At 39.6% G+C, this 27,678-nt stretch overlaps 1 protein-coding gene across 14 annotated transcripts in view; it reads left to right on the top strand.

Annotated features, from left to right (window-relative positions):
• mycbp2 (MYC binding protein 2) overlaps positions 1 to 27,678 on the top strand; it is a 230,805-nt gene that overhangs the window by 91,234 nt on the left and 111,893 nt on the right. For all 14 annotated transcript variants that reach the window (XM_085998516.1, XM_085998525.1, XM_085998512.1 and 11 more), the window contains 13 exons: positions 5,191 to 5,310; positions 7,331 to 7,412; positions 7,489 to 7,606; positions 8,826 to 9,030; positions 9,426 to 9,579; positions 12,488 to 12,660; positions 14,738 to 14,863; positions 14,967 to 15,094; positions 16,089 to 16,180; positions 23,548 to 23,682; positions 24,129 to 24,212; positions 24,356 to 24,452; positions 26,515 to 26,707. In XM_085998516.1, coding sequence (XP_085854642.1) covers positions 5,191 to 5,310; positions 7,331 to 7,412; positions 7,489 to 7,606; positions 8,826 to 9,030; positions 9,426 to 9,579; positions 12,488 to 12,660; positions 14,738 to 14,863; positions 14,967 to 15,094; positions 16,089 to 16,180; positions 23,548 to 23,682; positions 24,129 to 24,212; positions 24,356 to 24,452; positions 26,515 to 26,707 — 1,707 coding nt within the window. The remainder of the gene's footprint in view (positions 1 to 5,190; positions 5,311 to 7,330; positions 7,413 to 7,488; positions 7,607 to 8,825; positions 9,031 to 9,425; positions 9,580 to 12,487; positions 12,661 to 14,737; positions 14,864 to 14,966; positions 15,095 to 16,088; positions 16,181 to 23,547; positions 23,683 to 24,128; positions 24,213 to 24,355; positions 24,453 to 26,514; positions 26,708 to 27,678) is intronic.

Raw genomic sequence — 27,678 nt, 5'->3', positions numbered from 1 at the left:
CTGCAACCTATCCTGCCAGTCATATTCTTCTGTCAGCTGAGTCTCTGTCTAACGTGGACAACTGTACAGAACTGATTCTGCTTTTTATGTCTTAATGTTGAGTAACCAGAGGAGAAAATAAAGCACTCTGGTTTAAGATTGGCTAGGGAATGGGAACATTGCTTAGTTGCTTTACTTTGTACAAGAAATAATGCCTCTTGCTTTTATTCAGATGTTTGTACTTTGTCATTGTTTTGTTCTGAAATTGTGCAATTCCATTTTGAAGAATGGAGATTGTTATATTGAAGAAAGGGAGAATAAGTTACTGTATATGCTCAAATGTTACTCTGCTTACAGGTTGCTGTACATTATATCACTTACTGCATTGCATTTGTGCTTTCTCTTGAGTTGAAAGTAACTTGTCAGCTGATTTGTTTTGATGATTGCTATTAACCCTTTCCAGTCAAAAATGTCTTGATTGTAAGTGGTCACTGTGTTGCATTGACCATCTCTCTGCCTTTGTATGCACGCTCCATCTAATGGATAATAGTGAGATTTTCAATTTAATGCACCTAATGATCCACAATTGGCTGACTTATAGTTTCAGGGCCTCCCCTAATGAGTAGAATCAATTGGCTATCTTGTTTCTCTTCGCAGATTCTATTTTGAGACTTAACGTTAAATTTTGAGGTTTGTTGGTCCATGTACCCAAAAAAAATGGAAATAATTAAATTACTAAAGCCATTTGACCTGGTTTATGATGGAATTAGGGAAGCAATTGTGATGCACGTAGTTACTTTGTGATGAGAATACTCGTGTAAATTGCCTCCTTTTGAGCGGTATTAAAATCTCTTAACATTTAATCTCCGAGTTGGGCAGAGTAAAGATCAGATTACTCCTTGTAAAAAAAATGTGATTGGTACATGCTTTTTGTTTTGACTGAAAAAGGTTAAATGTATGAATTTTCTTCTTGAACCTGAACTCTGCTGACAAAATGTAATTGCAAGTGAGCAGTCTGATTAATTCATTTTAATTTCTCCACATTTAAAAACAAATTGGAGGGTTTCATCAGTATTTATTGAAAATGTACAGACTGATCCTTGATGTCTTGTTACTCACGCGTTTGGCCAACTTGGGCACAATTCTGCATTGAGTTCTGGGTCAAGCAACCCATTTTTTTCCCCCTGGACTAAATACTCAAGGATTGAATGCACAGTTAACTATCGTGTTGTCGCCATGCTTCTTTAATGTATTGGCACTAATCTACTTTATGAAGATTGTACTTCAGCTTTAATTGCACTTGGGCTTTAATATTGCGTGATGCTTTTAAATAAATCATATCAAGTTGTTCCCACCACTTGAGTGACCAATAGGTGACCACCAGTTCTTTGTGTTGATATGCACTTCTCCAGATATACTACAAATATAGAAAGACAATTGTACTGCTGGGTGTTTTTCACACTTAAGTACCATTGTATGAACATTTTACACACAGTTAATACTTTGCTGAAATCCTAGTAGCAACGCTTTATTTTCCAGCCGTTGATGCTTTTTTATGTTCATTTCCAAACTGTTGATTCTAGGTAATTGGTAGTAATCATATAGCCATATCTCACACTTTTCTTGTGTTTTGGTTGCATGATTTGCAGCTTATGAATGTTAAAATTGTATACCTGCGCAATTTTTTTCTGAGCTTGTTCCTCTAGAGAAAACACTCTTGGTTATGTAATGGGAAGTGCACAGTAAACCTGACTGTACACTTTGTTATTGATGTGTTAAACATTAGTAATGAAGCTTTTGATCCCTGTAGTCTGTAACACCAGTTAGCCTCCACACAAAAGATACTGGGACCTCAAGTGGAAGACCTGTGAACACACTCCTGGTGATTTTGTCTTATGTTGTTGAATGATCCCCTACACCACTGTTTTGCTTTGAGCTGTACCATTGAGTCCTTTTTCTGCCTTTATCAGAAGCAGACCAGTCACTTATCTCCCACACCAGAACAAGCTGTTCCTGGGTTCTTTGTTTTATGTTAAAAAAAAAATAATTTTATGCTGATCCACAGTTCTGGAACATGTGGAGTAAATATACTTTTGGGTTCTTTACCAAGTTTTTCATTTTTATTTGTAGCTTAAATCTACAGTTGTGTCTTTAATCAATGCAGTCTTTAATTCAGCCTAACCCAATCGGGCCAACCCCAGTAGATCCTGCCTTGGCCATGAGTTGATGTCAGCACTGAGTTTTGAAGTTTTCACCACATTCTGAATCCTTCCCAGTGGCTGCCTTGAATTACATCCATCTTTTCTGTTTTCCTTTGCACAGCGATTTGAACTGTGAAAATTACTTAATCTGAAACTCAGCACAAGGACTATTTCATAAACTGGAAGGCGGTCATGGCTGAAGAATGTTGAAGCTGGACTTCTCTTGATATTAGAGAATTGTGGCATCTTTGTCTTTTTTTTTCCCTCAGTAAGGTGGTCACGTGGGATTATTTACCCCTCTCTCACCCCAGCTGCAGGAATAGTTTAGATGTCACCGGAAGCAAATCGGACTTGTCTCCCTCCGATCAGACAAATTGACAACCATTCATGTATGACTTAACCACGATCGGGGATATAGGTGCATTGTTACCTCATATCCTAGTTGTGAAGGCTATTATTGTGGTGCATTCAAGGTTGCCATATGATGCTTACAGCCAAGCATTCAGAGAAAGCCAAGGCTGAAAAAAGGCCATTTGGCCATGGGAGCTCGTTCTTCTAGTACTCTTAACTCTTCTAGCCTAGACTCCATCATTTTAAATGCCCTTTAATTACTTTGAATGTAATCAGTTACTTGGAGGAACATGTCATATCTTTTGAGTAATCTTTTCTCATTTTGGTTCAAATTTACTTTAGCAGTTCAAATATACTTAATGCTAGTTTTAATTTGTGTTCTTTGGTCTGGCTTACTTTGATTAATGAGTGGATGGGGGAAAAAATTACTCCCAACTGAACATCAAGATAATCTATGCCATTGTTTTTGACTCCATCCATAAACTCCACTCCCTTGGTACTGACCTCATTCTAGCTTAGATCTGGCATAGGGACCACTACTGACTACCTGGAAGAATATCTCCTGGTGAAATGATTTACACAAGTTATTTAAAAGTTTGGCCTTTTGTCCCTTTAGTTTGTTCCTGCTTAGGACTTCAGCTTGGTTCTAAGCAAATGAAAGAACATTTGGAAGTTGGGGCTTCTTGAAAATTAGTTTTGCTCAAAACAGTTCTATTGATGCTGAAAATTAACTGAATCTATTAATGGTGGACTATCCTATCTTGTCTGGCATGTGCTCACAAGCCCCATATATCGGTTTTGTCAGATTGCATTTTGCTTGCATCAGGAAATAATGGTGCCAGGTTTTGTCCACTACCTCATCTTGCTTTAATTGAAAGTATTAGTTGATGTGCACAGGGTAGCAGCCTTCCCTATAGATGAAGTACAAGGATCTTCAACATAAATCTTTTTCCTTATGAGCAAGGTTTTACTGAAACCCATTACTTGAGGTAGAAAATGGGGTGGTGGAGTGTATCCCCTTGTGTTACTCTATGGCAGGGAAAGTTGGAGCTCGGTCTCAGCGATGGTGAGGGTCTCTCTCGAGACCTACTACCAGGCAGCCACCTTATGCGTAGTAATGTTCAGCAAAAGCATCACCTTGACAGCAGGAAACAGCTCTAGTAAGCTGTAAAGTTCCAACTGATTAAACTCCAGTAATACCTCTGTTTCTACTTCGGTCCATAGTAAAATGGACAGTCATGAGGCTTGATCGCCAAAACCCCAGGTGGGAAAAAATCCAAAATACCGTTCACCTTCAGTCATTACAGATCAGGGGCCCTGATAATGCATTTGCATGTTATGTGGCATTCACACCCCTGTTCTAGAACAGTATAGCCTCCGACTCACTGAGATTGACTAATATATAGACATAAGAGAAAATGTTTCCACTTGTGAAGGAGTCTAAAACTAGGGTTATAAATATAAGGTAGCTGCTACTAATTCAAATAGAGAATTCAGGAGAAAGTTCTTTATCCAGAAAATGGTTAGAATCTGGAACTTGCTACCACATGAAGTGGTTCAGGTGAATAGTATAGATGCATTTAAGAGGAAACTGGATAAGTACATGAGGGAAAAAGGAGTAGAAGGATATGCTGATAGGGTGAGATAAAGTCAGATGAGAAGAGGCTCGTGTGGAGCATAAACGCTGGCATAGACCAGTTGGGCCGAATGGCCTATTTTTGTGCTGTAACATTCTACATAATTCGAAACTTCAGCTTTGCCAACAGCATCTCATCTTTCTGGACTTGGGTAAGTAGGATGTATCCCTACAGAGGTAGTGTGTGCATTGCATATTGGGCAAACAGAAGGCCTCAAAATAGGTATCGATTTTTCAGTAGCTTGGTTTCTAGATTTTTAAACATGTTGGGTTTCTGCATGTGTCGGGCACCCAGCTGACCAGAAGAAAATGTGACTAGGAAAGATCAAGTGACCCCCATGATGAGACCTCCTTAGAGGACAAACACCTTGGTATATTCCCCCCCTATGGATGTGGAGGTTTAACTTTTAAAGAATGAGGACAAGTATACCAATGATGTGTTTAAAAAAAAAAAAAAAAATAATAATAATTCTGATGTCTAAGTTAAGCTATCATTAGCCCTTCATTTGTATATTTCTCCAGAGGAACATTATTCCAAAAGAAGACTTGCATATATCTGCTGCCCTTTCCACTAATGGTTATTTTTTTTTGTCCCCACTTGGGGGTTGGGTTGAGTTAGGGGGGCGGGCGGGCTTTCACACTGCAAGTCAAATGATTTATGACTGTCCAAGTAGCTGCAGATTTTGATGTATTCACATTGTATAAACATTATACGAAATTGTATTTTTGGTATGTTTTCATAACTACGCTTTTTTTTCAAAAAAGGAAATAAATCCAGATATAGTGTGGTCGTGACTCTAAATAATGCACACCCACAATTTCAGTTTAATAGGAAAAGTACAAAGACTGCATTTTCAAAATTTGCATAATGTTTGCAAAAGGAGTGTTTTGGCTTTGTGGTGATACCTAAGTTGCCATGTGTTATAGTTAAGAAATTTCTACAAATATAAGGCTTGACTGTTGTGCTGATTTTTCTCTCAGTTTCAATGTTGTGGATCACTGTGGTTGGGAATTTCTTTTCAGATGCAAATGGAGAAAGGGGGGATAAGGACACCAGCAAGATTACAACATACCCTCCAGGTGCTGTATGTCTTGACTATGAGCTCCAAGCAGTCCAGGTTAGCTGTGGATTCCATCATTCCGGTACGCATACTATGTTGGGAGCTGAATAAGTAGACATTTTAAAAATAACTTTTATACAGTGCCTTTCACGTTCTCAGGAAATCTGAAAGTGCTTCACATCCAATGAATCACATTGAAGTGCAGTCACTTTTGTTACAGGGACGTACAGGACCAGAAGAGACCATTTTGGTCCATCTTCCTGACCCCAATGTTCAAAAACATGATGCACGGTTCACTGTTGTATCCTTGGTTACGTTTCTCACCAGATATCTGACCAACCCACTTTAAAATTACTAATTGACTCCCTGGATAGTCCATTCGAGACATTCACCATTAAAAAAAAAAATTGTTATATTTGATCGGTCTCTTCATCATCCCTTTTCTGAGTTTGATCCCACAGCCCCTTGTTGTTCCTTGGGTCATGGCAAGCAGTTTCTCAGGACCCAGTTTCATTAAGAATCTTGAATGTCTCCATAAGTTCCCCTCAAAGCTTCTGTAGGCTCTCTTTATAGCTAAGGTGTCTGATGCTAGGTATGTAGGCATACTTCATTTCTTTTGGATTATTAAAATAGTTCACCCATAATCAAAAAAACAATTTTCAGACTTATTTTTAATTAATAGGGTTATTTCAACTCGGAAGTTGTCCATGTTAACCCATAAAGGCTGCAATACTCTCATCTTGTATAACTTTTTTTAAAGAAAACTTGTTTAAAAACAATATGGTTCTTGTGGAATTCACAGAACAATTTTAGGAAGAATTGTGATCCTCCAAGGGAACTATGTTCTTGTTGCTTGCACATTACTATTTGTAAATCGAGTGGTTTATTAGTAATTCTGAGTGTAGAAAAGTCAGCATAAAGCTCACATGAGCATAATTTGTTCTATAAAATGTTCCAAAACATGTTCCAAATGTAGAAGTATTGGATCATCATTTTTAAATCCAACTCTGGGTAATAGCATTCATTAATTATGAGAATAGGTCTGTGAACATTATATGAATCGAGAAGTGGACCAGGAGCTGTTAATGTATCAGCAAAGTGGAAAGTCCTGTTCGTTGACCTAAGGGACAATAATTGAATTATATCATATTTAGATAAGATCATTTAGTTTACATTCTATTTAAATCAACATTAGTGAGAAAGATGTTATTGTGCCCGTCAGTGTTTCTAAAATATTAATTCATATACATTCCTGAGACCCACAACAAAGTTCAGCTATTGATCTGTTTTAGTCTTGACATATTCCGTAATTACAGTAGCTAACTTATTTATTAACTGAAGTAATTATCCCTTTGAAAGCTATGGTACTTGAATTTCAAATATTGTTCAAACAATACTATTTGGAATTTTAAAATTTCTCTCTCCAGTTTTTTTTTTCTCCACACACCTTCCTCTCCTAAAGACATTGAATCCCTGGGATATGGGTTCTGGGCATCCTCTGGTACCCTTTCCACGTGGTCATTATTCATATCTGAGCTTCGATGCTTCGTGTAAGAAGGCTAATTCTCGATGGTAGGACTCGGCAGTGGTGTCCATCTTATCGTCACCTGACCTCCATGCATACACAAACAATACCAGCAGTTTCTGCTGGATTGTGATAGGGAGTTGGAAACCTTGCTAATATTTCCTTCCCTCTTTCCCTCCCTGATCCCCCTATCCCCTCTTTCTCCATCCCAGGCCACCCCCAAAATACAAGGACACTAGTAAATTGTGGCTTCAGTACTGCCTGAGCTGAGGCCAGCTATCTCGGGATAGACTGAGCATTGTACTTGTGCCCTTTTTGGGCTGTATGACCAAGCTATTTGCTGGCTAAACTCACTGACCTTTTTAGAGGAGCCAAGCATTTTTTTTATTCCAACACTTGACTGGAAAATTTTCGTAATTTCCAGTAATTCGAAAAGTTTGTAAATTGACAGTTGCGTAAAATTTTGACTTGCACTAGTCAATATATTTGCATTTTTTGCAGAGGAGTAAATGTTTATATGCTACTGGTACTCAAATTATTACTCCAAGGTTTTTAATGTTTTACAAATAATCTACAGTGATTCTGATGGAGAATGGTGATGTGTACACATTTGGATATGGACAACATGGTCAGCTTGGACATGGCGATGTAAATTCAAGGTAATAAGTAAAACAATGAAAACTTTGCATTTGTATTTTTTTTGCATTACCTTGCTAAATATTTTCTTTGTTTCAGAGGGGCACCCACATTGGTACAGGCCTTACCAGCTCCTTGCACCCAAGTAACTGCAGGCAGTAACCACACAGCTCTACTGTTAGCAGATGGACAAGTCTTCACATTTGGAAGCTTCTCTGTAAGAATTATTTTTTAGGATTTGCTTGCTATTTTAAGTAATGTTTCAATAAATCAGGATTTATACAAGTTAATTGTATTGATATAAAACATTTTACATGCAATATAACAACAGAAGCAAAGCAGAGTGCTTCAGAAGCCATGATAAATCTCTGCTTTACAACATCAGACTGTAGATTATATGGAATAAATGTAACAGAGAATTTTTTGAAGATGTATTTCCTCACTATTTTCAAATGCAGTCTGTCATTATGACAGCAGCCTGCACACCATTTAATTCACTTTTTTTCTTGTGTAATGATCCTAATCATTTAGTACAAGATTATTAGTTTTCAAGATGAAGATGTAATTGCTGAGTCACAACTGTGGCTTGTGAGTTATATCCTTTCCTGCTAAATTACTTGGGACTCCTCTGTGAAAAGTGTTTTGTTCCTTAGTGTCCCTCACCTTATTGAGCATAAAATTGGCCCCAAAATAATTTCAGTTGAAATGAAATGTAGACCTTTTGAATGTATTAAGTGATGATTGCACCAGATTGTTCTCAACCTCTATGCTCTATTCAGTCCTGAATTGAGTTTCTGATCCCATATTCTCTCCAATACAAAGACTGCCTATTTCACCCTCCATAACATTTCCCACCCAGCCCATCCACTGCTGAAACACCTTTTCATGCTTTTATCATCTCCAGACTCAATTATTATAATGCTTTTCTGGCTGTCCTCCCATCCTCCTCGCTGACCTACATTGGGTCCTGGTTTCCTCAGTGTCTCAAATTTAAAATTCTCATCCACATGATTAAATTCTTCCATGGCCTTGTCTCGTCCCCTACCTTTTTGTAATCTTCAGTGCAAATCTCTCCCGCCCCACCCCCCCCAAAAAAAAGTTCTCTGTATCTGACTCCAGCCTCTCGTACATCACTCTCCCGACCATTGGCAGCGGTGGCTTCTGCCGCCTGGGCCCTACGCGCTACAATTCTCTCCCTAAACCTCACTCTTTCTCCATCTCCCTCTCCTACTTTTATCAACCTCCTTAAAACTCACCTCTTTAACCAAGTTTTTCATCGCTCCTCCTTGTATCTCCTTCTGTGGCTTGGTGTCTATTTATTTTATTATTTGTTTTTCTGTGAAGCACCTTGGGCTGTTAAATGCAGTTTGTTAATTAAGTTCATACTAGTGGAAGTGAAACTGTGACATTTTTAAGATCTTTCCTTTCCCTTGTAGAAAGGGCAACTTGGTAGACCAATTTTGGATGTGCCTTTCTGGAACACAAAACCATCTCCTATGCCAAACATAGGCTCAAAGTATGGTCGAAAGGCTACCTGGATAGGTGCAAGTGGAGACCAGACCTTCCTACGCATTGATGAAGCACTTATCAACTCGCATGTTTTATCAACTTCAGAAATCTTTGCCAGCAGAAGCATTATAGGCAAGACAGATTTTTCACTTTGGTACTCAATTGTGCTGTGAATTTTTAAAACTTAACAGAAATCAGGCGCTCGTTGCAAATTGAAGCCAAAGTTTTAAAATGTAGATTTTATCAAAATGCAACCTGAATAATATACCACAAAGCAAAATAACTCAATTTTAAGTAGAGCTAGATTGGCTTTCTTGATATTGCAGAGGTAAATTCACTGTACAGTGTGCTGTTTTGAGCAATGTAGACTAGGAACTAAGATCTAGGATAAGTTGCTGGAGAGGAGGGGCAAATAGGGGTGAGCTCTTGATTTCCAGTTTTATTACAAATCTGGACACTTTTGAAGAGCTGTAATGGTATGGCTAAATGTCTTGTGGAAGTCTGATCTATGGTGTTTGTTCATACAGGTTTGGTTCCTGCATCCATAACTGAACCACCGCCCTTTAAATGCCTGTTAATCAATAAGGTGGACGGAAGCTGCAGGACATTTAATGATTCAGAACAGGAAGACTTAAGAGGATTTGGAGTTTGCTTGGATCCTGTATATGATGTAATTTGGAGGTAATGTTGCAATATTTCCCTGCAATAGAACTTGTGAGCACAAAGCTGTAATGTAATTTTCCATCATTTTTGGATTTTAAACTTGTAGACATAGTCAGATATGAGATGCTCATGTAAACTTGCGGAAATCTGAAAAATGGGTATTTAAGGAACTAAGTTTGGTACAGTATACTGTTTATTATCTTGGGGATCTTCAGATGTCTCAAATACTTTACTCCATATTAACATGTTGCTGTGTTTACTGAGCCTTGTATATTCAAGTTTGTTTCCTACAGTTGCGTGTGAAAATATGCACTGAAATCCAATTCACCATTGAAAAGATTGTGGGGAAAATGTTAAGGTTGCCTTGATATTTTCGTTTTCAGTTCTATTGAATTTGAATATTGAAAAGCATGATGACTAACTCTTAAACTATAGGTTTGTACATTTATTGTGCTATCTGCATGCAGTTTATTCAGCAGCATATGTTATAAAAAAGATTACTTTAGGTTTATTGCAAAGAGTCTAAAATGCAGTTAAGGAAATGAGTTCATTTGCTTGTCACTGTGTACCTGTAGGACTAAATACAATAGGCCTTGAGTTTCTATTGTTCAAGCTTCAGAGTGATTCTGTACAATACTATTACAACAGTTAGTTTGATCTTTTTGTGCAAAGCACATTCCCAGTAACAGAGGGTAAGGTCTAGTCCCACAGCCTACATAATTGATTTTGTTTGAATATTTCATTTGTAGAGCTATAAATCTTGATGTATTAAATCTACACTTGAAATTCAGTGGGGCATTCTCCAGCCCAGTAGGAAAAAACATTATCCCTGAATTTGCGGTCGGAGGCTTCCTGCGGAGAAATGCCTCCGATCCGCAAATAAAATGCCTGCCTCCCTGGTGGTCCAGGAGGTACGGAGACTCGCGGTCCTGGGCCTCTCCGGGTACCCGTGGGTAGAGGTCCACGTAGCCCAGGGGCGTAGGCGGTTTGCAAACAACCCTGGGATCACGTAGGCCAGCCCAATGAATGAAAGAAGGGGATCTCCACTCATGCTTATGGGGATTCCGTGTGTACGGGAACCCCATAAGCATGAATGAGAATACCTCCAAAAATATATCTACACCAAATAAATGTTTTTAAATTACATTTAAAATTAATTAAAATGTCATTTAATTAAATATTTAAAACAAATTAAAAAATTTGAAAAATAAATTTACATGTTTTAAAGGGGCTAAAAATAAACCTACTTTATTTCACAGGTTTTTTTAATGTTTGAAAAAAATGTATTTTTATGTTCATTTAAACGCTTACGCTAGTAAAAGCTGGTCTGCTTTTACCAGGCGTCAGAATTTCTCGGGCATTCACTAGGTAGAACACTCTGCCTGCGGATGCCCTTTTCCTGGGGATGTGGATGACCTGTCTAGAAGATTCTTGTACCTTGTACGCGCCCGTAGGGGCCGCAAATTACGGGCCATGGTTTACAATTGGATCAACATCTGGCATGGCTTAGAAACTTTTTTAAGACATTTTACCCCAGATTGCTGCATGGAAGGAGTACACCGGCTATGCTGCCATAGCTATGTTGGTGCTAATTGGAGGCTCTTGTGCAGCTGGAGAATCCCTGAGCTTTCATTTTCTACCACATTAAAGGTGATTTTTCCATTTTCCTTCAGTTCTTCTACTCTTACAAGTGGAGAAAACACAGAACTAAGCACCCTGTTAAATGATTGAGAGAGGCTGGCTCCTATTATTTAGGAGTGCTCTTATGGGAATACGATTTGTTCCTTTGCTTTGAATTTAAGTTCAACATTCCTATGATGACCACAAGACTGGACAATGAATCATTAGCCTCTGTTTAAACAATGTCTTCCATCAAACTTTCTTGCTGAAATCCATAGCCAAACTCTGCTTTTGTTTTTTTCCCCTCAATGCTTGGTATTAATAACTATTGCTTGTTGGCCTTTGTCACCCATTATGCTCCCTTATTTTCATTTGAGGTTTTTGTTTCCTGATTTTAGTAGGCTAGATGAGAGCTGTTATCTGAATCTTCAGAACCCATGTTGGGCATCCACATTTTATGCAGTCCTTAATTTGTTTTATTTTTTAAAAAATCAAATAGTATAGCAAGTTTAGTCTTATCAGATGTTTTAAGTGCATGAAGAGAATTCACTATAGTTGCATTTCAAATACCCAAATTGACACATTCCCAAATTTTATGACTGATGTCTGAATACCTCTGCTTTATGCTTGAAATGCCAACCCTGTAGTAAGGGTAATTGGATCTCTCCACTCTGCTCTCCTCTCTCCGCAGGCTGTGGATGTTGGGTTAATTACAATTTTAATGACCCATTTTGATAAATTTTTGTTCAGCAAGGGTATCCAGGGATATGGAACAACGGTGGGTGATGTGCCTTCAATAACCACAAAACTAGAAGTTATAAACTTTAACAAGTTGGCTTTTAATCACTAAGATCAGAGCTAACATCTCAACACACTGACTGGCTCGCAGGAATGAGTCATAAAGATCCTGGGATCTTTATGTAAGAGAAGTCAGGGGTGGAGCCAAGAGCCAAGACCTGGAACATTCCAGGTTAGTCAGGAAAGAGGAAGTGAAACTATACACCGTGTGGGGGAGGGTAATATACATGAGTGCAAAACGAATACAGGCAAGCCAAACACATTTCATTACAGTGGGTAAATGGAGTTGAGGTACAGATCTAATTGAATGGCGGAACAGGCTTGAGGGGCTGAATGGCCTACACCTGTTCCTAAGTGTAACACTATTTCTGGTTTGCTATCTTAAAAAAAAAGAGAAATGGGGCATGTGATGAGCAAAATTTGGGTCACCTTTAGTCATTAAATTCATAAGCCAATACTCTTAAAATCCCAACAGTTGTAAAATTGACAGGTTCTTCTTTCTCTCCAGGTTCATACCAGGTACAAAAGAAGTTTGGTGTTACAATGCGGTTACAGCAGATGCCAGGCTTCCTGCAGCATCAGATATGCACAGTAGATGCAGTATACTGAGTCCTGAACTTGCTCTACCAACAGGATCTAAAGCAAATACCACCAGGTCTCATGGGGTTTTGCACATTCTAGGTATGGCTACTTGGATAATTATTATGTGCATATGTTAATCCTGAAGCTCTGCAGCGAGATGCAGTATTCATTCAGAAGTTTTTGCAAAGTTGCGTTCATGCTTAAGCACCAACAAAAACAACAACTTGTATTTATATAGCACCTTTAACATAGTAAAACGACCCAAGGCGCTTCACAGAAGTGTTCCAAAACAAAATTTGACACCAAGCTTGGTCAAAGAGGTAGACTTTAAGAAGCATCTTAAAGGTGGAAAGAGAGGTTTAGGGAGGGAATGCCAGAGCTTAGGGCCTAGGCAGCTGAAGGCATGACCACCAATGGTTGAGTGATTAAAATCAAGAACATTGAAGAGGCAAGAATTAGGGGCGCGCAGATACCAGTGAGATTGTTGGGTATGGTTATGTACAACCTTGATGTGTCGGGGTGTTGATGCAAAAAATAGTAATGAGTGCGCGATTCATCATTATAATAAACTAGCTGACGCCGTATTGGAATTCTACCAGTATCTTCGGTAGCTATCAGTTGATTTTTGTATTGAATTTGTTAGCCAGACTTGCAGCAACAATTTTCGGAAGGTACTGAGTATTAAAATTGCGTTCTCCATGGATGTTCAGGGGATTGCTTTTTAATTTCTAAATTTTCTCCCATGCTCTTGTAACTACGTTGGCTTACGTTGGAATACAGTTTGCATGCAGTAATAGCACTTCAGTACCTCGTGCAAGTGACCATTCTTCAGGGCTCCGTCCTTGGTCTCCTCTTCTTCACTTAACACGGTACACCTAACCCCATTCCCCCGTGTCATCATTTAGAAGCGAAGTGTCGGCATCCACAAATATGGTGACGGTGTCCCATTCTACCTTCCATTTCTACAATCAATTCCAAAACTGTTGCAATATTTTCTGACTGCCTATATAACTTCAAGCCCTGGATGAGTCAGAATTTCCTTCACTTCAAAATCAAGGCCATTCTCTCCAGTTCCTGCTAGTGCCTATGTCCCTTTTTAATCTAGACTTCCATCAGATCTCCCTAGTTACATCCTCGGTGTCATGTTTGACCCTGAGCTTACTAACCCATATTAGGTTCATTTGTTAAGAGTCTTGCCTTTCTTCAGATCATTACTGTGTATGCCTCGAAATCCCTCTTATGGCTGCCTAAACCATAATCCATACTTTTGAACCTTGAGGATTGACTTCTTAACCCTCTCCTCACCAGCCACAGACTCCTAATTTGTTCAGAACTTCACCATCTATCCCCTGCACATCCATCATCTTCCATTCCCAATAAGCTTCACTGCTCCCGCTGCCGAGTGAAATCAACTTCAGGATCCTGAAATTCTAATTTTCAAATCCTTCGTGTCCTGCTCCATTGAGTAATCGCCATGTCCTCAAAACACTGTTATGCTCCTGTGACACTAGATTGTCTATTCTAAGTAAAGTTTGACCCTCTGATATAAGAAAATAAGTAACCATTCATGGTTGCTGTGTACATATAGGTGCCACAGTTTGTTTTTTGCAGTGTAGTAGTGAGTTGTCACTTTTTATCTGCTTTTATAGCGATTAAAGTACTCAATGAATGTATATTCAAAGTTTGTAGTTAATGTAACGAACACCAGTGCTTATGAAAGTGTTTGTTTAGGATTTTTAACTTGCACAACAGTAGTTGACCTCGGATATCATTTGGCATATGTAAGTGATTACTGAACTAACTTTTCATGAAATGAAGATCATGGCACCTTTTAATTTGCACATCACTCTTGAGTAATGCTGACATTTCTTACATTGCAGTTAATATATTTTTGATCTCCAGTTTTTTTTAACATGTTCATTCAGTGAAATTGGGCCATACCATTAATATTTGAGCATTCAGCTTTTGTAAAGTCCCACAACTTATGATTACTTAGTTTAGGATTGTTATGAATGGACATGTCCTAATTGTGTATTTTTTTGGGAGGAGGAAGTAAAAATATAGTAAACAATAATTATGTATCATCTGAACTAAATTCCTTAGTCCAATACTGTCAGTGGGTGCAAAGTGTGAAGTATTTATTTTCCTGAATAATTCTTTTCAAATATTAAAACAGGTTGTTTGGACACATTGGCTGTTATGCAGGACCTGAAAATGGGAGTCACTAATACAGAGGAGGAGATACAAGCAGTTACTAAAGTATATTCCAAAGAAGACTATAGTGTGGTTAATCGATTTGAAAGTAGGTTTTTATATATCTATAAATACATTTACCTTTTATTTTTGTTTTAGCTTCTGACAAGCAATTTGCATTAACTATATTTGTATCTGCTATTAACGTTTAGGCCATGGAGGTGGCTGGGGGTATTCTGCTCATTCTGTGGAAGCCATTCGCTTTTGTGCAGATACAGACATACTACTTGGAGGTCTTGGCCTGTTTGGTGGGAGAGGTGAATACACAGCAAAAATAAAGGTGAGTTAACTAGCAAAGCAACTAATAAAAGTTCAAAAATAGAAACAGAAAATGCTGGAAATACTCAGCAGGTCAGGCAGCATCTGTGGAGAGAGAAACAGAGTTAACGTTTCAGGTCTGTGACCCTTCGTCAGAACTGGAAAAAGTTAGAGATGGAACAGGTTTTTAAGCAAGTGCAGGGGTAGGGAAAGGGAGAAGGTCTGTGATAGGATGGAAGGCAGGAGAGATTACGAGACAAAAGAGATGATGGTGCAAGGCAAAAGGAGATGGTAATGGGATAAGTTAAGAAACAAAAGATGGCTCTAGATGAAGTGTAAATGGCACTGGCAGAATGAAAGACAGCTGCCATGTGGGAGAGAGGAAAAAAGATAGGGGCCGAGGTTATGGTCTGAAATTGTTGAACTCGATGTTGAGTCCAGGAGGCTGTAAAGTGCCTAATCCAGTTCTGACAAAGGGCCATCGACCTGAAACGTTAACTCTGTTTCTCTCTCCACAGATGCTGCCTGACCTGCTGAGTGTTTCCAGCATTTTCTGTTTTTATTTCAGATTTCCAGCATCCGCAGTATTTTGCTTTTGTATTAATAAAAGTTCATATTTCTTTGTAACCAAATTAAATGCAATTCAAGCATGATCTATTCTTGCTTTATGTCAGCAGCAGGTAGTCCTAAATTCCTATTAAAAGGATAGTAACTGTACAAATTGGGGACAGATGGTACGAGTACTGGACTAGTACAAGTACAGCTTGTACAACAGCAGAAGGCATCCCTTCTGATACCCTGGGGGCAATTTGGATTTTGCTGAGTTATCTAAGGAAATGAAAGAAAATTGGGTCTGATTTATGGTTCGTTCAAGCATGCCACTTGGTGGTTTAACATAGAAGCCGCACTGATGGTATGGTGCTTGCTTTTTTTTAAAAAAAAAAGAGGAATACAACAACCTAAATTGAAAATATAAAGTATACTTTGACATTACTGGAATTTTTTTTTTTTACTAGTTGTTTGAGCTGGGTCCTGATGGAGGAGATCATGAAACTGATGGTGACCTGCTGGCAGAAACTGATGTCCTGGCATATGACTGTGCTGCAAGGTATATGTGCAATCTACATTTAAAGTGAAGTTTTCATTGACCAAACCAGTTTATAACCGGTGACTTGATTCCCTTGAATTATTTGAAATAGCACCAGGAGACTAGTACTAGTTCATGTACTGATATCCAAAATGAATTGATCACAGGTACTAACCCATAGTAAAATTGTTGATGCAGTCTTGCACACTTTCACACTTTTTACAATTCGATTTTTAAATCTGTACTCGTACCCAAATTACATAGAAATGACAACAGGGGACAGACAGATCGACCCAGCTGGTTGTGTTTTTCTTTCACACGGGCAGTAGTTCTAATCCCATGTGCCTGCTATGTTCCCTGGGACCAGTGTCCTGGCGAACCGAATAACTAGGCAGTAGACAGAGCTTTAAACTAATGAAGGTGAGGTGGGAGGCTTCAGGAAAGAGTAAATTTAAAAGCAGCAAGAGAAATGTCAAGGCTCTAGAGCAGAGTTTTGGGTAAAACGAAGCAGAGTGGGTCAGGAAGGGACAGAGCGTAACAAAGGTAATAGGGCATCAGGGGAAAAATAGAATAAGTCAAAGCTAAAGGCACTATATCTGAATGCGTGAAGCATTCGCAACAAAATAGATGAATTAATAGCGCAGATAGAAAGTAACAAGTTTGCTCTAAAAGCCAAAACGGAGACATAGTTGCAAAGTGGCCAAGGTTGGGAACTAAATATTCCAGGATACTTACCTTTTAGAAGAGATAGGCAAAACAGAAAAGGAGGAGGTGTAGCCCTGATAAAGGATGGGATAAAGACAGTAGAGAGAAAGGATCTTAGCTCTGAAAATCAAGAAGTAGAATCAGTTTAGGTGGAGCTAGGAAACAGCAAGGGGCAGAAAACATTGGTGGGAGTTGTTTATAGGCCCCCAAACAGTAGTTATAATGTAGGGCAGAGTATAAATCAGGAAATTAGAGGTGCATGTAACAAGGGTAATACAGTAATCATGGGTGACTTTAATCTACATATAGACTGGGCAAACCAAATTTGCAGTAATAGTGCGGAGGACGAATTCATGGAATGTAGACAAGATCAGTATGTTGAGGAACCAACTAGGGAACAGGCTATTTTAGATCTAGTATTGTGCAATGAGAAAGGGTTAATTAATAACCTTGTAGGGAAGAGTGACCATAATATGATAGAATTTTATATTGTGTTTGAAAGTAATTTAGTTTAATCTGAAACTAGGGTCTTAAATCTAAACAAAGCAAACTATATAGGTATGAGGGGCGAGTTGGCTACGGTAGATTGGGAAACTACATTAAAAGGTATGACGGTAGATAATGGCTAGCATTTAAAGAATTAATACATAATTTACAATAAATATACATTAAGGCACAAAAAACCACACAGGAAAAGTGGGCCAACCGTGGCTAACAAGAGAAGGTAACGATAATATTAGATCAAAGAAAGAGGCTTATAATGCCAAAAAGAGTAGCAAGCCTGAGGATTGGGAGGATTTTAGAATTCAGCAAAGGAGGACCAAGAAATTGATAATGAAAGGGAAAATAGAATATGAGAGTTAACTAGCGAGAGACTTAAAAACAGACTGTAAAAGCTTCTATCGGTATGTAAAAAGGAAAAGATTAGCAAAAGTAAATGTGGGTCCCTTACAGGTTTAGAGAGGAGAAATTATAATGGGGAATAAGGAAATGGCAGAGAAATTGAACAAATACTTTGGCCGCGATTTTGTCATTGGATGCGGCTTGGGAGCGGGTCAGCTGTTTTCCAGGTTCCAGTCCCGCCCCCAACTGCATCCGGCCCACGGACGTGATTTTATGTCGATTGACCTGCGGGCTTGCCGGCCAATTGAGAGGAAGCCGGTCAGATGAAGTAATTTGATGACGCGACATCTGCCGGTTTTCTTAAAGGGACCGCGCGCACTTTTTTTGACAGCTTATATCTCAGTGTTTGACAGCATTGAGGTGCTGCAAACACTGACAATCACCGTACAAAACTGAGCTCTTGCACCCAGGCTCTCCAGTGATTCCCTCCTTAGGCTAGAACAGATGGCAGCTGCAGGTGAGGTTACAGAAGTGATCTGTCACTGGTGAGAGAGGTTCTCCCAATGAGATGGGACTAGACATCAGATTCAAAACTAGTTACCTACAGAAAAGTGTAAATGCATTAAAAATGATTTTCCCAACATTTTCTTACCTCTGAAACTCACCAATGTACCATTGGATCCTTCACACCACTTCTGTAGCTCTCATCAGTGCAGAAACATTACAGCAGACTCGCAACACGCCACACTTACCTGGCGTGGCGTCCGGATGTCGGGAAACCCGAGGCAGAAGCTGCAAAATTGAAAAAGAGCCTGTTAACAACTATCAAGTACCTGTTAACAGGCAGTTAAGTGGCTATAATCCTCTTCCCGCTGCTAGGTGTCTGGTCCATGCGCAAATTGGGGACCCGACACTTGGGAAGAGTGATTGGAGGCGGGTTGACGTCGGGAATCTAGAACTAGGGGGCATAATTTCAGAATAAGGGGGCACCCATTTAAAACTGAAATGAGGAATTTCTTCTGAGGGTCGTGAATCTTTGAAATTCTCTTCCCCAGAGAGCTGTGGAGGCTGGGTCATTGAATATATTTAAGGTGGAGATAGACAGATATTTGAACGATAAGGGAGTCAAAGGTTATGGGGAGTGGGCAGGGAAGTGGAGTTGAGGCCAAGATCAGATCAGCCATGATCTTATTGAATGGCGGAGCAGGCTCGAGGGGCCATATGACCACCTCCTGCTCCTACATCTTATGTTCTTAAACAAAATTAGGGTTCATGGGATTGGGGGTAATATACTAGCATGGATTGAGGATTGGTTAACGGACAGAAAACACAGAGTAGGAATAAACTGGTCACTTTTGGGTTGGCAGGCTGTAACTAGTGGGGTACCGCAAGGATCAGTACTTGGGCCACAGCTATTCACAATCTACATCAGTGATTTGGATGAGGGGACCAAAGGCAATGGCCCAGAAATTGGTGTCGGGGGGGCTTCCCGCGGGTGCAAGCCCCCGACCTACACTTACATAGCGCGCCGACAGTTGAAGCTTGGCCCTGCGTGGATTTCCTATCAGTGGCCTGGTTCAGCTCCCGGCGCGCTGTGCTTGCGTGATCTAGCGGCGTAGTTAGTGCGATGAGCTGGCTGGGATCACGTGAGCACTGGGCAACCAATCGGAGGTTGCAAAAGTTCATTCGTGAGTTTGATAGTAAGAACTGTCAAACTCATGAAAACTCCGGGCGCCCAAAACAGTACTTAAACTTCAAATAAAAGTTAAAAAAACATCACACTAATAAAATGAACTATTAATAAGTGTAAAAAACTAATTTAAACAATTATTCAAATTTTTGAAAATAAACCTGTGGGAAAAAAATTCTAACTTTAATTAATAGATCACTTACCTTTTAAAACTAAGTACTTACATCTGCTTTTTTCTCGCGTAAAAACTGGAGGCCTTATCGCACGGGCAACCCTGTATATAAAAAAAAAAAAAGAATTTCAGCGCGCGCACGCAGACTCCTGCGCGCACGCGTTCCACCTCTGAACCCCTTGGTTCAGAGGAAAGGAAATGCCGGTTTTCCGCGCATGCGCTGTGCATGCTGAAAACCGGCACTTCCATCGGGCCCACGCGTGAGTACACGATGCTTACTCACGCGTTGGGACCCAAATTACTGGGCCAATATATCCAAGTTTGCTGATAGTGCAAAGCTGGGGGGGAATGTAAGCTGTGAGGAGGATGCAAGGAGGCTTCAAGGGGATATAAACAGGCTAAGTGAGTGGGCAAGAACATGGCAAATGGAATATAATGTGGAGAAATGTGAAGTTATCCACTTTGGTAAGAAAAATAGAAAAGCAGAGTATTTTTTAAATGAGAGATTGGGAAATGCTGGTGTTCAGAGGGACCTGAGTGTCCTTGTACACGAATCACTGAGTTAATATGCAGGTACAGCAAGCAATTAGGAAAGCAAATGGTATGTTGGCCTTTATTACAAGAGGATTTGAGTATAAGAGTAAAGACATCTTACTGCAATTATATACACCTGGAGTATTGTGTACAGTTTTGGTCTCTTTACCTAAGGAAGGATATACTTGCCATAGAGGGAGTGCAACGAAGGTTCACCAGACTGGTTCCTGGGATGTGGGGATTGTCCTATGAGGAGAGATTGAGTAGACTAGGCCTATATTCTCTAGAGTTTAGAAGAATGAGAGGTGATCTCATTGAAACATACAAAATTCATAGAAGGCTTGACAGGGTAGATGGAGGGAGGATGTTTCCCCTGGCTGGGGAGTCTAGAACCAGGGGTCACAGTCTCAGAATAAGGGGTCGGCCATTTAGGACTGAGATGAGCAGAAATTTCTGCACTCGGTGGTGAATCTTTGGAATTCTCTACCCCAGAGGGCTGTAGAAGCTCAGTCGTTGAGTATATTCAAGACTGAGCTCAATAGTTTTTTTTAATATTAAGGGAATCAAAGGATATGGGGATAGTGCAGGAAAGTGGAGGTGAGGTAGAAGATCAACCATGATCTTACGGAATGGCGGAGCAGGCTCGAAGGACCAAATGGCCTACTCCTGCTACTATTTCTTATGTTATGTTCCCATATGTTGATAGTCCCCTGTCAACTACCTATCTAAGCTCCTTTTAAATATTGACATGTTCTCTGCTTCAACCATGAATTCCACTGCCTCAATCTGTGTAAAAGAAAAACGTTCTGCTGTCTCCTAAACCTCTTGCATTTAATCTTGTATCTATGTCCCTCGACCCCTCAATTACTGGAAACTGTCTGTTTCTATCTGCTCTGTCCTTCATACCAAATCATCCCTTTAATCTCCTCTGTTCTAGTAAGAACTGCTCCAATTTTTTCTTTGTATTTATTTATCATAGCGGGCAGCATCCTAGTGAATCCATACCGGTGTTCCTAAAACCTAGTATTCCTTCAGCATTCTTATGACCTCATCTACCTGAGGTGCTGCTTTTAATATCTTCGAACCAGAACCTCCTAATTCTTCCACATTATCCAGCTTTCCCCTCCCCCAACCCCCACCATTCAACATATAATTATTTAATTTTTTTTACCAAAATGTACCACCTATTTATTGACATTGAATTCATATACCTTTTTTTGTTGTTTCTCTATTATCAATATCCCCTTCCAGCTTCATTTGGGTTTCACAGAATTATTTACTATGCCTCCTATTTAGTACAGTCTGCAAATTTAGACACCGCTCCCTCTTGTCCTATATCCAAATCATTGATGTACACAGTGAACAGAGGCTAATGATTAAAATTTGTGCTGGATTGGACACTGCATGTAATATTCTCGCTACCTTTGCCTCGAGGGTGGATTTTATCAAATGCATTTTTGTATTGCCCTCTCAAAGAACTCTGCAGCACCCATCGGCCCTGTCTTCACTGAGCTCAAGGGGCTCCTTGTTTTTGTTACCAACTCCCCCACTGCCTTGGTTCACCCTTTTTGAATAATTTTGTCCTGCCATTTGCCAACTCGCACTCATTGTTCCTCTGACTCCAGATTCCTGCATGTCCCTTTCCAGGACACCATTGGAAGTTAATTTTTCAGCCACAGCATCGCTCCTCTCTCAAGCTCTCTTTCAGAACCAGTTTACCACGCTCTCTTCTCCCCTTCCCCCCCCACCCCGCCCCCCCCCCCCCCCCCCCCCCAGCCCCGGCACCAGAAATCTCCATTTAAGAACAATTCCTTGATCATGTCTTCTTTATTTTTTCTCCTTCCCAGATTCCTTTGATTCTTGCTTACTGTCCACTTTGACAAGTTGAAGCTGTTTTATCTGGTAGCTGTCTGTTAAATTTGGTCATAATGCATAAAATGTTTGAAAAGCCTCCTGCTTTGCCCTAACCTGAATTACTAGATGTTGCAAGGTTTGTGGTTGTTTCTATGGTAACTGATTTCCGAAAGGAGCCAATCCACCGACTTCATAATTGCTTCAGTTATGGATATGACTGGTATTTTTCAATGGGGCTGACAGTCATGAAAATAAGCCTCGGCACCCATTTGAGCGATATAAAATGGGTTAGAAGAGTTGAGTGGAGGCCACGTCGAGCATATTGAAATCTTCACAAAGACATGATAGACTAGCTAGCTTCCATAATTGGTAAAGATTATAAGAAAAGAACTGTATAAAAAAGGTGTTATTTACAGAATAGCTTAGCGTTAGATTGCAACTTTTTTCATTTTGAGCAGAGAAGGATTTCTACTGTAAATATATATGTATTGTATTGATAGGTTATTCATCTTTTGTAAAATAAATTAATGATTTAAACTTAAAATGAGATCTGAAGTTGTGATGCTCAAACACTTAACGAAGCAACGTGCGACATGAGGCATGGGATAATTTTGGTAGCTAAAAATAAACAGAATGATTGTTCCTATTAGTGTATCTTGATCAGGCTAGTAAAGACTCTACGAATCCCGGGGAGTCAGGACTTGTCTGAGTTCTCTCAAATTCAGAAGCTGACAAATCTAGAACAGAAAAAATCTAAACATAACAGCCACCTCTTCCCTTTGTAAAACACTCGGATATTGTTTTACGTTGAGTACTATAAAAATGTCAATGCCAACATTTGGTGGTGATTTATTAAGAATGCATTGTGTCCAGAGTGCTTAGTAACAATATAGCAATATTATTGATCTGGTTGTGCATAAATGAAATGCTTGTACACTTACTTTATATTTTTGGTAAGTTGGTAACTTAATTTCTGTCTAAATCTTCCCTTTTAGGTATTTACCAGCTCTGTCGTGTACTTGTGATATGTTTAGCAAACTATCATTTTTAGAATACAAATGTTTTATGTTGTGCTGAAAAATCTTAAAAATATATTAATTTTGAATCTACATGCGCTTTCCTGTCCCAAGTTTTTTCTCCATTATAAACTTGTGTCTACCTTTTATAATTGAAGCTGCCTATGTAAACATGTTACACTGTAATTACAGCTTCTTGCCACTAATGACACTAAAGCACCTCAATTTTGCTTCTCAGCTCCTCAACCTGTACTACAGAGAAATTTCTACATTGTATCCCATTCTATTTCTCTGTTTCTCAAATTGCTCTATGCTCTGCTTCTTAACTGTGAATATATTTTCAAAGTATTATAAAAAAAAATACAGAAAGAATGTATGGCTTTAAAATGGGGACTGAATTGTATCTCTGCGCCATGATCCATTTATCCCATACCCTCCCCCGCTGCTTAATCTGTAAACTATACTTGTCTTGACTCCCTGTGCGCTTTGCCATAGCGATCAACTAGTTTAATTACAAAATTAAAGAATTTATTTTATACTGAGTTCCGTTCACACAACCTTCTGTATTTTTCAGAGAGAAATATGCAATGATGTTTGATGAGCCTGTGCTGTTGCAGGCTGGTTGGTGGTACGTGGCTTGGGCTCGAGTTTCAGGGCCCAGCAGTGATTGTGGCTCCCATGGCCAGGCCTCTATCACCACTGATGATGGGTAAGAATTTTTTCCCCACTTCTATGTTGTAGTTATTTCTTTGTTGGTAAATGTTTTCGCTTCTCAAATGAGACATGTCAGTGCAATTTACATTCAATCTTCACATTGAAACTCTCCCAGGTTCTGTACATCGTGGCCAGATTCAGAGTAAAACAGCCTCAACTCTACCAAACACTGCTTCAACACTATAAGCTTCGAACAATCCCTATGGAAGTGTGACTGTTTCCACCTTCGCTGTTTGGTGCGAGTTAGTGCTATGGGCCAATTCCCAAATGACAATAGGGTTGAAACTACCCAAATTAGGTTCAAGTGAAACACTTCAGCAGAGCGAAGAGACGTGCATCCTACATAGTTTAGGCTGAATTTGAATTTGGGTCACCAGGCTGAAAGATTAACCTGAGTAACTTTAATAAATGTGTTTTTAAATATACATGTTCCTGTTTCAGGGTTGTTTTCCAGTTTAAAAGCTCAAAGAAGTCCAACAATGGGACAGATGTGAATGCAGGCCAAATACCGCAGTTGTTGTACAGGTATGTTATTGCAAGGTCAATTTTTTTTCATTGTAAATGATCTGTTGATTTAGGCATTGAACTTGTATTTTTATAACATTTATAATTTGGCTGATTCGTTTGCTAGAATTAAGTTATGTTGAATTTGATTGTCTTGGTTGCAGGTTACCATCAAATGATGGAAACTCTGGAAAAGGAAAGCAACAACCCAGTGAACCAGTGCATATTTTGAGACGATCTTTTGCAAGGACTGTCTCAGTGGTGAGTGAATGAATTTTAATACAAGTTATTTTCAGTTTGCTATCTAGAACCATAGTTTAGTACATCAATGGTGGGGAATTTTAACCCCAAAAAACAGGTAGGGTGGAGTTGGGTGGGAGGTTAAACTGAATCCCAACCACAATCTGCCCACTTCCAGCTTTAACAGAGGCAGGATGGCGGTGGGGGGCAGCGGGCAGCCAACCCGCTCCCAGGAGGTGGATCGTTCATTTAAATATAATGAGGCTGGCCTGCCTCGGATTTAACCAGCATTTAAAATTTAACTGTGGGCGGGTGGGTTTCGCAGGCCTCGGAGAAACCCGTCAGCTAAAGTAAGGCAAGGAATGATGTATCCAGGAGGTAAGTGCCTTACCTCTTGGATCCAGTGTCCCTGCCTCACCCATCCACCGTGATCTGAGATTTTCCCCAACCCCCTGCAAGGCCTTTGATTTTTTTTTTCCCCTTCACCCCCATGAGGCCTCAGATTCTCCCTCTCTCCCCCCCCCCCCCCCCCCAACCCAATAGGGATCCAAGATTCTCCCCCTGCACCCCACCCCTATCGATGATCCTCAGGCCCTCCCTGTTCCTCACCCTCCCCTTCTCCCCCCCCCCCCCCCCCCCCCGATGCTCCAGCCTGAATCCATTCTTCTCTTGTGCCCAACCCCCAATGCTCCGGCCTCAATCCATCCCTCCCCCCGCCTCCCGAATAAAATTCCGGCCAATGTATTCAAGAATCTTATCTATAAGAGATTCCTTTGACATGGACATCAGATTACAGACTAACTAATACAGTTTCAAACTAATTTTGTTGTTGGAGTGGTTCTAGCAGTTCCTTACAGACAGCTAATCAAAATTACATTCTTCCTGAACTATTTGGTTGATAGAATAAACATTGTTTGTAATTTGAAATGGTGCAAACCTAGAGGTGGGGAAGTATTCATTGAGTTCATCTTTAAATACAAGATTACTCTGCATTCATTCAGCCTGCAAATAATCATTGGGACCAGTATCTAGACAGGAATAAACTGGGATAACATTGCTTTCGGAATTTGGCTATCTAAACTCTGGCCATCATGGGCCGTTCCCTTCCCCCATTGTGCCACAGATCCTTTCCATGACATTTGTCTGTTTTGTCTAATATAGCTCATCTTAATACAGCATAATTAAGCTCTGAGAACATAGGCAGGTAGGGGGTAATCAAATGCTCTAAATCTGTAATAAAATACTGGAAATACACAGGAAGCCCATAAATCTCTGTAAAAAGATAAGATGGATTAACATTTTGGGTGTGGGCCCACTGTTTGAAATGGAAGCTGGAGATGAGCAAGTATTTTTGTAGGATTGAAAAAAAGTCAAAGGAATCGAGAACTTTCTATGATCCTGAGCAAGCTAAATCTAGAGTCCATTGAATTCTGGGCTGAGAGTTTAGATTTCTGTCACTCGAGATGATTGCTTTACTTGCCCTCAAATTTGTATGGATTGTGAACTGCAGATGCGAGTGGTGGACCCCCTTTACCTTGCATGGCACATGATAGGGCAGCTTTCACACTCCCCCCCCCCCCCCCCCCCCCCCCCCCCTCCTTTCTGCAATAATTTTCTTTTCCCCCACTTGTTGCTGGAAATCATGGCACCCGCCCTCTTACCAGATCTCAAACTAAATGGGAACGTATTTTAATGTTTGCAGAAGCATATTTAAGAGCTACTCCAGTTAGAGAGGAAAAAATGGAGTACAACTCATATATTTACTGTGATGAGGCATATTTTGAAGGAGAATTAACAATGAATGTTTTTTCTACATAATCTCAGTCCGAAAAAAATTCTTATAAGATTGTTAGTCGAAGGGAAGCTGGTTGGAAAATTCCCCATGTTCTGTTACATTAATTTCATCATTATATATTTAGTTGAGTATTCAGTTGAAAAATAAAATGCTGGTAAGATAGTGTTACTTAAGTGTGTTGTAAATTCATTCTAAAGGAAACGTGAACTTAGTTCTTCATGGGTGTACATGTGAAAATACAGTTGAAATACATTACCTTTTTATTAAATCTATTAATCCTATATATAGGAGTGTTTTGAGTCATTGCTGAGCATTCTACAGTGGAGTTGGACAACCCTGGTATTGGGAGTGGAGGAGCTGCAGGGGTTAAAAGGCTTTCAATATACAGCCACTCTGCTAGACTTGGAACGGCTAAAATTTGTTGGTACTTGTTGCCTGCGACTACTGCGTGTCTACATCTGTGAGATATACCCTATATCAGGTACTGTAGGCCCAGCAAATAATGAACGCACTGTCAATTGAGTTATTAAAAATTATTGATCAGGATGTAGTTTTTACTACTTTTGGTGGATCTCAGAACAGCAGATGTACAGTAAGGCCCTTATGTTAGATCAGCATTTGATTCAAAGAGTACATTTCATTCAGTCCATTTGAGGATCGTGTTTGTGTGTAGCAATTGGCTGTGCTTAAAGTCATAGATGGCTTAATGATTCGGATAGGCGATGTGACTCACCCAATTAGAAATATCAACGACACGGTTCTAGGATCTAATTGATCCCTTTTAACATAGTTCTAGGAAATGATTGGTTAAAGTGGTAATATGACAGAAAACATTTATTCATATGTTGGTAGATGTATATACTCTTCAAAATATTGGTGCTCTCTCTTAGATTACACATACCATTAAGATTAAGTACTTTGGCTGGGAAATTTTGCTTCTGCACCTGACACTCCATAATTTTCTTCCTTTTAAAGTGAATGGGTGGAATGTCACAGTCTGGCCTTCACTCCTTTACTGTTTATGCTATATTTTTTTTTAAAGAGCATTTTAACCTTAATTTTAAACATTTATTTTCTTCAGTTTTACTTATTTCTTTTAATAATTCTTTCATTTTCTCCCAATTTTGTACAGCGACTCCTTTATTTCCTTCTCCCAGTCAAAGTGGATCCTACATTCAGCAGTTTACTGAACAATGGGTGGGGTGGTGAAGTGGAAGGCGCTAGTACTGGCAGTTCTTCGTACAAAGCTATGGCTCTGGTGCTTTGTTTTATTTACAACACATTTCTAGTAATGGGTTGATCAGGCTTGCTATAGTGTTTTTAAAAAAATAAAAAAAAATTCTGCTTCCAAACTGAGTGCAAACTAGTAGTAGTTGATCATTGATTTAAAAGTTTGTGTACATTTAAAAGTGCATTTAGCATTCTCCAGTTCAGCAACATCTACCATCACAA

This window comes from Somniosus microcephalus, chromosome 10, assembly GCF_052327205.1.
Source record: "Somniosus microcephalus isolate GS21.2 chromosome 10, FLI_Smic_1.0, whole genome shotgun sequence".
Lineage (NCBI taxonomy): Eukaryota > Metazoa > Chordata > Chondrichthyes > Squaliformes > Somniosidae > Somniosus > Somniosus microcephalus.
This window is presented reverse-complemented; position numbering and strand designations above follow the sequence as displayed.